This window comes from Pristiophorus japonicus, chromosome 2, assembly GCF_044704955.1.
Source record: "Pristiophorus japonicus isolate sPriJap1 chromosome 2, sPriJap1.hap1, whole genome shotgun sequence".
In the NCBI taxonomy this organism is placed as follows: domain Eukaryota; kingdom Metazoa; phylum Chordata; class Chondrichthyes; family Pristiophoridae; genus Pristiophorus; species Pristiophorus japonicus.
In genome coordinates, this window is record NC_091978.1 from 227,665,660 (window position 1) to 227,678,710 (window position 13,051).

The 13,051-nt window shown below is 42.3% G+C and overlaps 1 protein-coding gene across 3 annotated transcripts in view; it reads right to left on the bottom strand.

Moving 5' to 3' along the window:
- LOC139244702 (AF4/FMR2 family member 1-like) overlaps nt 1–13,051 on the bottom strand; it is a 191,654-nt gene that overhangs the window by 9,826 nt on the left and 168,777 nt on the right. For all 3 annotated transcript variants that reach the window (XM_070871053.1, XM_070871052.1, XM_070871051.1), the window contains 2 exons: nt 4,014–4,111; nt 3,839–3,902 (listed from right to left, as the gene is read on the bottom strand). In XM_070871053.1, the coding sequence (XP_070727154.1) occupies nt 3,839–3,902; nt 4,014–4,111 (162 nt within the window). The remainder of the gene's footprint in view (nt 1–3,838; nt 3,903–4,013; nt 4,112–13,051) is intronic.

Here is a 13,051-nt window from a genome sequence, read left to right on the forward strand (position 1 = left end):
AAACATTACCAACATGCAGCACTTTTCTAAGCAGCTTTCAAATGTGCATACTATTCCAATCACAACAGCCCAAACAATATTGTCATTACCCAATGATCAGCATTAAGTAGAACAACAGGAAAGTGACAAAACAGTGAAGTTTTATAATACTCAAATGTAACAAATATTTGAACAGCATTCATTGTGCTACAGATTGGTCAACAGTCAGGATGGGAATCATGTATACATGTGGTTAAAAACAGAAGCTTGCATTTCATTTTTAGAAAGAATGTGAAATTTAGAAAGCTAGTGTGTGTGGAAAGGATTGCTCTATACTACAAAACCTTTCATCATATTGAAATTATATTACTGGCTATTTCTTGGTTCCATTGCAGGATTTGGATGCAACATAAAATAGCCTCGCCAAGATCCTACTGATTGGTTTGCTTCCAAAATTCAAATCATGACTTTACTCGCCTGAATTAGGCATCCACCTAACGTAGTGGATTGGACTCCCAGCAAAAACAGCTCAAGACAAACAGTTGTTTAGGAACAAGACTGAATGTCATTGGAATAAGGATGAATGGAGATTAACAAATAGTCCATAGAATATTAGAAAATTAATCCTATGTTACAGAGAATCAAGAAATAGCATTGGTGAAAAGTAACCAATTCTCATTGAATAATGAAGATGGATAGATATCATGGAGTTTTGCAGAACTTATCCTTACTAAAACTTTTTCAGAACTTTTTCCTCTGATAGTAACTGTGGTGCATTATCTCTACTCAACCTGGTCGCTCTCATCATCCTTCTCCTGCACCTCACTTGTTGTACAGCTCCACAGGACTGCAAGTTTCGATCTGTGCATAGCCGTAGCATCTCTAACAATGGCTTATCTTCCCATACCTGCAATGTCACATGCAGAGTCCCCAAAAGATCTATCTTCCTCCTCTTCCACATCTGCCCCTTGGTGATATCCACAGACATGGGGTCAGCTTTCACATTTAACCCTACCTCTCCACTATTGCTCTCAATTCCTTTTCTGCCTCTGTGCTGTTGAATTGCTTGTCTGAGATCGTGGATGAGCTGTAAATTCCTCCAGCTAAATGCTAGCGAGCCCAAAGACATCAGGGAAGAGTTTCCGTTTGCTTGTTTTTCCAACGCAATTTGCCCTCAATCAGTCAAACCAGCGCAAAAGATCACAGAATTTCAAACACAAGTCATATTCAGCACAAATCAAGTTTCCATGATCTTTTCCTCTAGTTTAAAAAACATCATGCTAGAAGCAGACCCCGCCCACAAAACTGGCCACGCCCCAGATCGAATTAATCTCAATGGCGAGTTTTCGCTAATTGTGCCCGTTTGTAGCCCTTCGATGAGAATCTTAAAACTAAGCTATGTTTTTTTGATTAAACACAAGGGCCAATAGGCACAATTTAAAATATTTTAAATATTAAAAAATATTTAATTTACGAAGAAATTTACTACTCTACACCAATGAAACTAGTAAATGATTCTGTTCAGGTTTTTTAAAGTCATTTTCAGTTATTTAAAATCAGATTACTCACAGGCGGTGGACTAAACACTGATTAAAAAGGCTTATTTTGTGATAAACACATTTTCAGGGGGATTAATAAAACTGCACCAAGTTACCACTCTTAAACATATCAAGGAATATTTTTTAATGCATGGTAAAAAAATAAACAATTACACCCAAAGCAGAAAGTCTACCCCATTGTCTTTAGCCATCACTATGTGCTCCATACCCTTGTCATTGACTCCATCCCCTCCCTCGCCATGGTCATGAGCTGAACTATGCTGTTTGCAACTTTGCTGTCCTGTTCAACTTCAAGCTGAGCTTTCAATCCTATATTGTTTCCATCACAAAGAATGCCTATTTCCATCTCTAATATTTCCCGCCTCTGCCCCCACTTCAACCCATCTACCGCTGAAACTCTCATCCATGCCTATGTCACCTCCAGACTCAGCATCTCCAAAGTTCTCCTGCCCACCATTAATTTCAGGTCACTTTGCTGGCCGTATTTTATCCTGCACCAAGTAATGCCTGCCCATCATCCCTTACTCTGGCCCGTGGTTCCCCCAATGCCTCAAAATTTAAAATGGTCATCCTGCTGTTTAAATCCCTCCATGGTCCCTCGATGCTTTCATGCTTTTTAGACCTGGAGGCCGCTTTCGGGTGTTCAATCATCATCTTGATGACATTAGCTGGCAAGTTCTCGATGAACTAGCACACAGGGAGACCACATGTAGGGCGTCATCAGCTCACCTATTGGCTTCAGCTCACCAACACCAGCCTAAAATTAAAATCAGTGTGAACCTGGTCCGGAAACTTGCTGGAACGTCATGGAGGAAGCACAGCCAAAACACGTTGCACTGTAATAATGGCCCTAGTTTACGCTGCTGCAGAATATTGTTCTGCCCCTTGGTCCTGCAGCCACCACACAAAGACCGTGGACATACAGCTAAATGCCGCCATGAGCACGGTGCCAGGGACGCTCAGGTCCACTCCAACTGAGTGGCTCCCACATTGCCCCGCCTGCCATTCATCGTGATACCACCGCGCTCCGAGATGGAAAAAAATCCATGAGCAACATCAACCTTCTCATTCACGAAGACTTCAAAAATACACCACGAAAGCGCGTAAAATTGCACCAGCCATTCTGGGAAACAGTAGTCAATATTTCAGGCAGCTGGTATCAACCCACTATCCAGATGGACGGAATTGTGGAACATATGCAACATAAAGAACCAACATCTCATCACTGACCCAACAACAGAGGTCCCTGGCTTCGACCTCTCTCAAGGACAGTGGACAGCACTCAATCGAATCCGCAGAGCATGGATGATGTGGCCACCTGCTCCACAAGTGGAAGATGAGGAACGAAGTGCGACGGTGGCCATGAGTCCCAGACCATGGAACACATCACATCCACCTGCCCACTAAGATCTGTTGCAGGAGGCACCTCATTGCTTCACTCGGCATCTCAGGAGGCCATTGAATGGACAGAAACTAGACATCCCATTATAAGCTTTGTCAGTCATACGAAACAACAAGCTTTTGGTCAACTCTCCTAACCTCCCCTTTGTGAATTCATCATCTCTTTTTTCATTCTTGCCTGTTAATCTAGATGGCTGAAGGTGCTATACAAATGCAAGTTATGGTCGTTACGGTTCTTTTCTTCATAAGTAAGCAGAGCCTACAGAATTATAGACTATCACGGCACAGAAACAGATAATCCGGCCCATCAATTCAATGCTGGTCTCGGTCTCTGCATGAACCACCTAGTTTAAGCCATCATTCACTTTAATATTCCTTTTTTAAGCAATATCCAATTGCCTTTTAAACAAATTTATGGGCTCTGCATCAAAAACAGTTTGTGGTTTAATTTCCCGTTAAATATCTTTTTCTGACCTTTCCTTTAATTTATTTTGTAATTTTCTCATTGAACAGTGGAATTACTCTTACTATATCAAATCTTGAAGATTTCTACAGATTATGTAACCTTTATAGCTCTAGTTGAAAAAAAAACTTCTCAAATCTCTCTTTGTAACCAACTCCTCGCCCCCAGTAACATCCCAGTGAATCTATTGTGCACCTTTCCATTTCTTTGATATCCCTGCTAGAGTAGGTTTACATGCTCTATGTAAGAAGTGAACTTGATTGCGGAATTATATTTTCTTCTTGTGTTTTTATATATGTTAAGATTCAGGCTCTCTTTTAAATCAGACAAATTTGCCAGCTAATCATGCAAGAAACGGTTAACCATAGCCTAATTTAACAAAGTTGGTGCTTTGTTTCCTCACAATTTTGATAATTATGTTACCATAGTAACTTACCATGACATCAGCCTTGTGCTTTATTTTTTTGGCTTCCCGCAAATGATGCTCTACTGGATATTGCCTTAAATAAAAGGGGTTAGAGATCAGTGTGAAGTTATATTCAGTCTAGTTTATACTTTACAGCATATTTTTGTGCTATGGAAAAGAACAAAATTAAATCAAAATAAATTACTTGTCATCAAACTTGAGTAGAGGCCTTGTTGGTTTGGAATTTCCGTTAGAGAGGGATTGTTCTGGAGTGGAATTACTGGCAGTACCCTGGTAAGACATCTGTGGATAAGAAAGTTTTAGAGGTTAATTTTAATCTTTTCAATGTCACAATTGTATAAAGAAATATTCCATCATGCTTCCATGGGCAAAGACCTTACGACCCACAAAGAACAGAAAGGTCCCATGTTCCATCCCATGCCTGCTAATCTCAGGCAGGGCAGCAGTGGCAGCATTACAAACGGTTTCAGTGCACCTCAGTGAGGGAAGAAACCATTTTTTAAAGCCAATCGCGATCCACTGACCACTGCTGAAAAGTGCACGTGTATGTGCTGGGTGAGGGCAGCTAAAAACTACCTGCCTAGGTTCCACAGTCACTTGGACAACACTGCAGAAGCCTGGCCAACATCCCTGGAATCGTGTCCAAACTAAGGGTCATTGTCTTTGGGAGAGATAGGGGAAACAGCGGGAAAGAAACAAAGATATTCCATGGCAATGTTGCTACAAGTTTCCAATTATTTTTGTAGCATTATTTAATTACCAACTATTTATATAAATAGCATCCTCAGCCATGTATAAAAATAATCATATTACACATTAGAAAGGAAACCTTTTGTAAACTGTCCATACTTGGATGGGACAGTGTAGAGGGAGCTTTGCTCTGTATCTAACCCCATGCTGTCCCTGCCCTGGGAGTGTTTGATGGGACAGTTTAGACAGTTATACTGTTACTGTTAAATCCATAAATCCTTCAAACACATCTTAATAATTCACTACAAATAAAAAGAAAAACTACAATTCTGAAATAAAAACAATACGCAGATCAGATCAGTCAGCATCTGTAATGAGAAATGACAGGCGAGCGAGTTCCTACAGTGCCTGGAGATCATTTATACTGCAGCCACAGTGTGCTGGTGATGAAAGGCTGGATACTGAATTCAGTGGCCGGGTGCCAATTAAGTGAATTGCTCTGTCATGGATGATGTTACTCCACCCAGGCAAAGAGTGAGTATTCCATCACATAGAAAATAGGTGCAGGAGTAGGCCATTCGGCCCTTCGAGCTTGCACCACCATTCAATAAGATCATGGCTGATTTACCTCAGTACCTGTTTCCTGCTTTCTCTCCATACCCCTTGATCCCTTTAGCCATAAGGGCCATATCTAACTCCCTCTAGAATATATCCAATGAATTGGCATCAACAACTCTCTGCGGTAGGGAATTCCGCAGGTTAACAACTCTCTGAGGGAAGAAGTTTCTCCTCATCTCAGTCCTAAATGGCTTACCCCTTATCCTTAGACTAATGTCCCTTGGTTCTGGACTTCCCCAACATCAGGAACATTCTTCCTGCATCTAACCTGTCCAGTCCCGTCAGAATTTTATACGTTTCTATGAGATCCCCTCTCTTCCTTCTAAACTCCAGTGAATACAGGCCCAGTCGATCCAGTCTCTCCTCATGTCAGTCCTGCCATCCCAGCAATCAGTCTGGTGAACTTTCGCTGCACTCCCTCAATAGCAAGAACGTCCTTCCTCAGATTAGGAGACCAAAACTGAACACAATATTCCAGGTGATGCCTCACTAAGGCCCTGTACAACTGCAGTAAGACCTCCCTGCTCCAATACTCAAATCCTCTAGCTATGAAGGCAAACATACCATTTGCCTTCTTCACCGCCTGCTGTACCTGCATGTCAACTTTCAATGACTGATGTACCATGATACCCAGGTCTCGTTGCACCTCCCCTTTTCCTAATCTGCCGCCATTCAGATAATATTCTGCCTTCGTGTTTTTCCACCAAAGTGGATAACCTCACATTTATCCACAATATACTGCATTTGCCACTCATTTGCCCACTCACCTAACCTGTCCAAGTCACCCTGCAGCCTTTTAACGTCCTCCTCACAGCTCACACCACCACCCAGCTTAGTGTCATCTGCAAACTTGGAGATATTACACTCAATTCCTTTGTCTAAATCATTAATGTATATTGTAAAGAGCTGGGGTCCCAGCACTGAGCCCTGCGGCACCCCACTAGTCACTGCCTACATTCTGAAATGGACCCGTTTATCCCGACTCTCTGCTTCCTGTCTGCCAACCAGTTCTCTATCCACGTCAGTACATTGCCCCCAATACCATGTGCTTTAATTTTGCACACCAATCTCTTGTGTAGGACCTTGTCAAAAGCCTTTTGAAAGTCCAAATACACCACATCCACTGATTCTCCCTTGTCCACTCTACCAGTTACATCCTCAAAATATTCTTGAAGATTTGTCAAGCAGGAATTCCCTTTCATAAATCCATGCTGACTTGGACCGATCCCATCACTGCTTTCCAAATATGCTGCTATTTCATCTTTAATAATTGATTCCAACATTTTCCCCACTACTGATGTCAGGCTAACCGGTCTATAATTACCCATTTTCTCTCTCCCTCCTTTCTTAAAAAATGGTGTTACATTAGGTGCCCTCCAGTCCATAGGAACTGATCCAGAGTTGATAGGTTGTTGGAAAATGATCACCAATGCATCCACTATTTTTAGGGCTACTTCCTTAAGTACTCTGGGATGCAGACTATCAGGCCCCGGGGATTTATCGGCCTTCAATCCCATCAATTTCCCTAACACAATTTCCCGCCCAATAAAGATTTCCTTCAGTTCCTCCTTCCCACTCGACCCTCGGTCCCCTAGTATTTCCAGGTGGTTATTCGTGTCCTCGTTTGTGAAGACAGAACCAAAGTATTTGTTTAACTGGTCCGCCATTTCTTTATTCCCCATTATAAATTCACCTGATTCTGACTGCAAAGGACCTACGTTTGTTTTCACTAATCTTTTTCTCTTCACATATCTATAGAAGCTTTTACAGTCAGTTTTTATGTTGCCAGTAAGCTTCCTCTCATACTCTATTTTCCCCCTCCTAATTAAACCTTTTGTCCTCCTCTGCTGTATTACAAAATTCTCCCAGTCCTCAGGTTTGCTGCTTTTTCTGGCCAATTTACATGCCTCTCCCTTGGCTTTAACACTATCCTTAATCTCCCTGGTTAGCCACAGTTGAGCCACCTTCCCAGTTTTATTTTTTACTCCAGACAGGGATGTACAATTGTTGAAGTTCATCCATGTGATCTTTAAATGTTTGCCATTGCCTATCCACCGTCAACCCTTTAAGTATCACTCGCCAGTCTATTTTAGCGAATTCATATTTCATATCATCGAAGTTACCTTTCCTTAAGTTCAGGACCCTCGTCTCTGAATTAACTGTGTCACTCGTGGAATTTACTTTTAAAGTTACATTTTCTGTTAAATGTACCCTTTTGTAATAAAACAACATGGATTCTCAGTTCTCCCAGAGGCCATTGAAGCAGACAGCCTGTTTTCTGCATGAACATAGTAATCTTGACTGATAACTAATTAAAGAAAGGCAGAAGCCATCTGTGTGAGCGAGGGAACCTTGAACTTACCTCCCTAATAGAAAGAATGTCCTGTTAGAATTATACTACCCATTAGTAACTGTCGCTGTGCTAAACCTTAGAAGTATTAGATAAAGGCTGTATAGATATGTAGAGAATAAAAACAAGGATGTAATGTTAATTAAGTGATTGAAGAACTCCTTATCTGTATTTGCTGACCACAAGGACAGAACTAATACACGATATGGAACCATAATTTCTTTGTTTGTTCTTCTGTATAAAGATAATGTGATATTGAACCTCTGTAGAAGTCTTCGCAGAGCCTTTGATTTAGTGAGACTTTTCCTTGCAGCAAGTAAATCAATTAAAGGAACATCTACCGAGCTGTTTATGTCAGAGTTTCATTTTTATTAGTTAAATTGAGAGTCAAGATTTCAACACTCTCCATTTTAATAAAGAATTCTACCATATTATGGCCACTCTTCCCCAAGGGGCCTCGCACAACAAGATTGTTAATTAGTCCTTTCTCATTGCACATTACCCAGTCCAGGATGGCCAGCCCTCTAGTTGGTTCTTCGACACATTGGTCTAGGAAACCATCCCTAATACACTCCAGGAACTCCTCCTCCACCTCTTTGCCACCAGTTTGGTTAGCCCAATCAATATGTAGATTAAAGTCGCGCATGATAACTGCTGTACCTTTATTGCACATATCCCTAATTTCTTGTTTGTTGCTGTCCCCAATCTCACTACTGTTTGGTGGTCTGTACACAACTCCCACTGGCGTTTTCTGCCCTTTGATATTTCTGACTTCAGTCTTGGACATACGGCAACGCTTTGAGGGACCGGAGACAAGTCACTTTTTGCAGTGTATCTAGCCAGTGTTCTGCTCTTGTAGTCAGTGTTAGAGTGGCTGGTGCAGTTCATTTAATGGTCAATGATGACTTGTCGATGTGAGTGCCATTGATGATTAGGGGGAGATTGTCTTATTCGAGGTGGTCATTGTCTAGCACTTAAGTGGCATAAGTGTTAGTAAAAACCTGGATGTTATCCCTGTCCTCCTGTAGGTTGACACAGTCTGCTTCGTTATTGAAGGAATTGTTAATGAAATACTGTGGAACTATCAGTGAACAGCCTCACTCAATACCTTGGAGCAGCACTGAGGTCCACGGCAACCACATCTGCAGCAAGTGTCTGCAGCTCAAGGAATTTCGGCTCCACGTTAATGAGCTGGAATCTGAGCTGCAGACACTACGACACATCGGGGAGGGGGAGAGTTACCTGGACGCCGCGATCCAGGAGCTAGTCACAACAATTAGATTAATTAATTCAAATTCGATCCATGGTCAGGGACAGGAGGGTATGACTACGAGTGTGGAAGGTATGGGAACTCAGGATGTAGTGATGGAGGAGTCTTGGCCCTTGCTCTTGTACAAAAGGTTCGAGGTTCTTACTCCCTGTGTGGACAAGAGCAGGGACTGCAGGGAGAATGAGCAAACTGACCACAGCACCGTGGTACAGGGGGGCCATTCAAGTGGGGGGGGGGAATAAAAAGAAACTTTGTAGTGGTAGGGGACAGTATCATTAGAGGGATAGATTCTGTTCTCTGCAGCCGAGAGCGAGAGTCCAGAAGGCTGTGTTGTCTTCCCGGTGTCAAGGTTAAGGATTTTCTCTGGGCTGGAGAGGAGCTAGGAATGGGAGGGGAAAGATCCAGTTGTCGGGGTCCATGTGGGTACCAATGACATAGATAGAACAGAGGTTCTGCTGATGGAGTATGAGCAGCTCGGGACCAAATTAAAAAGCAGAACCACAAAGGTAATAATCTCTGGATTTACTCTGAGTCACAAGCAAATTTGCATAGGGTAAATACGATCAGAGAGTTAAACACGTGGCTCAAAGACTGGTGTGGGAGAAATGGGCTTTGGTTCGTGGGACACTGGCACTAGTACTGGGGTAAGAGGGAGCTGTTCCACTGGCACGGGCTCCACTTTGACCGTGTTGGGACCAATGTCCTGGCGAATTGAATAACTAGGGTTGTAGAGAGGGCTTTGAACTAATTGGGGGGGGGGGGGGGGGGGTGGGGGGGTGGGTGAGGGTTCAGGTGAGCGGAAATTTTAAAAGTCAAAGAATAAGGAGAAGAGCAGGGTAGCACTGGGGAAAATGAAAACCAGAGCATGACAGGAAGGGACAGAATGTATAAACATAAAAGTGTATCAGAAAGTGGGGTCAAAGCAGGTCAAAATGGTAAAAAAACAAATTTAAAAGCTCTTTATCTGAATGCACGCAGCATTTGTAACAAAATACATGAGTTGACGGCACAAATAGATACAAATGGGTATGAGCTGATAGCCATTACAGAGATGTGTTTGCAAGGTGACCAAGGCTGGGAACTAAATTTGGAAGGACAGACAGAAAGGAAAAGGAGGTGGGGTAACTCTGTTAATAAAGGATGAGATCAGTGTGTTAGTGAGAAACGATATTGGCTCAGAAGATCAAGATGTTGAATCAGTTTGGGTGGAGATAAGGAATAAGATGGGGGGGGGGGGGGGGAAGTCACTGGTGGGCATAGTCTATAAGCCCCCGAACAGTAGCTACACTGTTGGACAGAGTATAAATCAAGAAATAATGGAGGCTTGTAAAAAAGGAACAGCAATAATCATGGGCGATTTTAACCTTCATATTGATTGGACAAAGCAAATTGGCCAGGGTAGCCTTGAGGAAGAGTTCATTGAGTGTGTCCGGGACAGTTTCCTTGAAAAGTACGTTGCAGAACCAACCAGGGAGCAGGCTGTCTTAGATCTGGTACTGTGTAATGAGACAGGATTAATAAATGATCTCGTAGTAAAGGATCATCTAGGAAAGAGTGACCATAGCATGGTTGAATTTCAAATTCAGTTGGAGGGTGAGAAAGTTGGATCTCAAACCAGTGTCCTAAGCTTAAACAAAAAAGACTACAAAGGTATGAAGGCAGAGTTGGCTAAAGTGGACTGGAAAATAGATTAAGAGTGGGATGGTTGATGAACAGTGGAAAACATTTGAGGAGATATTTCATAACTCTTAATAAAAATATATATAATCCAATGAGAAGGAAAGGCTGTAAAAGGGATAACCATTCCTGGCCAACTAAGGAAATAAAGGATGGTATCAAATTGAAAACAAGGGCATACCAAGTGGCCAAAACTAGTGGGAGGCCAGAGGATAGGGAAACTTTTAAAAGCCAGCAAAGAACGACTCAAAGAGGGGGAAGAAAGATTATGAAAGTAAACGAGCACAAAACATAAAAAACAGATAGTAAGAGTTTTTACAGGTACATAAAGAGGAAAGAGTGGCTAAAGTAAATGTTGGTTTCCTTAGAGGATGAGACTGGGGAATTAATAATGGGGAACAGGGAAATGGCAGAGACTTTGAATATTTTGTATTGGTCTTCACGGTATAAGACACTAAAAACATCCCAATAGCGGATAATCAAGGGGCTATAGGGAGGGAGGAACTTAATACAATCACTATCACTAATGAAGTAGTACTTGGTAAAATAATAGGACCAAAGGCAGACAAGTACCCTGGACCTGATGGCTTACATCCTAGGGTCTTAAAAGTGGCTGCAGAGATAGTGGATGCATTGGTTATAATTTACCAAAATTTCCTGGATTCTGGGGAGGCCCCAGCGGATTGGGAAACTGCAAATGTAGCGCCCCTATTTAAAAAAGGAGGCAGACAGAAAGCAGGAAACTATAGACCAATTAGCCTAATATCTGTAATTGGGAAAATGCTGGAGTCCATTATTAATTGAAGCAGTAGCGGGACATTTGGAAAAGCATGATTCAATCAAGCAGAGTCAGCATGGTTTTTATGAAAGGGAAATCATGTTTGACAAATTTGCTGGAGTTCTTTTGAGGATGTAACGAGCAGGGTGGATAAGGGGGAACCAGTGGATGTGGTGTATTTGGATTTCCAGAAGGCATTCGATAAGGTGCCACGAAAAAGGTTACTGCACAAGATAAAAGTTCACGGGGGTGGGGGTAATATATTAGCATGAATAGAGGATTGGCTAACTAACAGAAAACAGAATCGGGATAAATGGGTCATTTTCCGGTTGGCAAACAGTAACTCGTGGGGTGCTGCAGGGATCGGTGCGGAGGCCTCAACTATTTACAATCTATATTAATGACTTGCATGATGGGACTGAGTGTAATGTAGCCAAGTTTACTGATGGGTGGGAGAGCAAATTGTGAGGAGGACACAAGAAATCTGCAAAGGGATATAGACAGGCTAAGTGAGTGGGCAGAGTATAACAAGAACATAAGAAATAGGAGCAGGAGTAGGCCATGCGGCCCCTCGAGCCTGTTCCGCCACTTAATACGATCATGGCTGATCCGATCATGGACTCGGGTCCATTTCGCTGCTCGCTCCCCATAACCCCTTATCATTTAAGAAACTGAATAAATTTAAGACTGAAATAGACAATGTCCCACCTGCCACAGCTCTCTGAGGCAGCGAATTCCACATATTTACAACCCTCAGGGAAGAAATTTCTCCTCATTTATGCCCTCTAGTTCTAGTCTCCTCTATCAGTGGAAACATCCTCTCTGCATCCACTTTGTCGAGCCCCCTCATAATCTTAGACATTTCGATAAAGATCATCTCTCATTTTTCTGAATTCCAATGAGTAGAGGCCCAACCTACTCAACCTTTCCTCATAAGTCAACCCCCTCATCTCTGGAATCAACCTAGTGAACCTTCTTTGAACCGCCTCCAAAGCAAGTATATCCTTTCGTAAATATGGAAACCAAAACCACACGCAGTATTCCAGGTGCGACCTCACCAATACCCTGTATAACTGTAGCAAGATTTCCCTGCTTTTATACTCCATCCCCTTTGCAATAAAGGCTAAGATTCCATTGGCCTTCCTGATCACTTGCTGTACCTGCATACTATCCTTTTGTGTTTCACGCACAATTACCCTCAGGTCCCGCTGTACTGCAGCATTTTGCAATCTTTCTCCATTTAAATAATAACTTGCTCTTTGATTTTTTTTCTGCCAAAGTGCATGACCTCACACTTTCCAACATTATACTCCATCTGCCAAATTTTTGCCCACTCACTTAGCCTGTCTATATCCTTTTGCAGATTTTGTGTGTCCCCTCACACATTGCTTTTCCTCCCATCTTTGTATCGTCAGCAAACTTGTCAGCAAACAAAATAATGTGGGAAATGTGAGGTTATCCACTTTGGCAGAAAAAATAGAAATGCAAATTATAATTTAATTTGGCAAAAAATTGAAAGGTGTTGCAGTACAGAGGGTCCTAGGGGTCCTTGTGCAAGAAACACAGAGTATGCAGGTACAGCAAGTAATCAGGAAGGCCAGTGGAATGTTAGCCTTTATTGCAAGGGGGATGGAGTATAAAAGCAGAGACGTCCTGCTACAACTATACAGGGTGTTGGTGAGGCCACAGCTGGAGTACTGTGTACAGTTTTGGTCTCCTTATTTAAGGAAGGATATACTTACATTGGAGGCTGTTCAGAGAAGGTTCACTAGGTTGATTCTGGAGATGAGGGGGTTGATTTATGAAGATAGGTAGAGGGGGTTGGGCCTATACTCATTG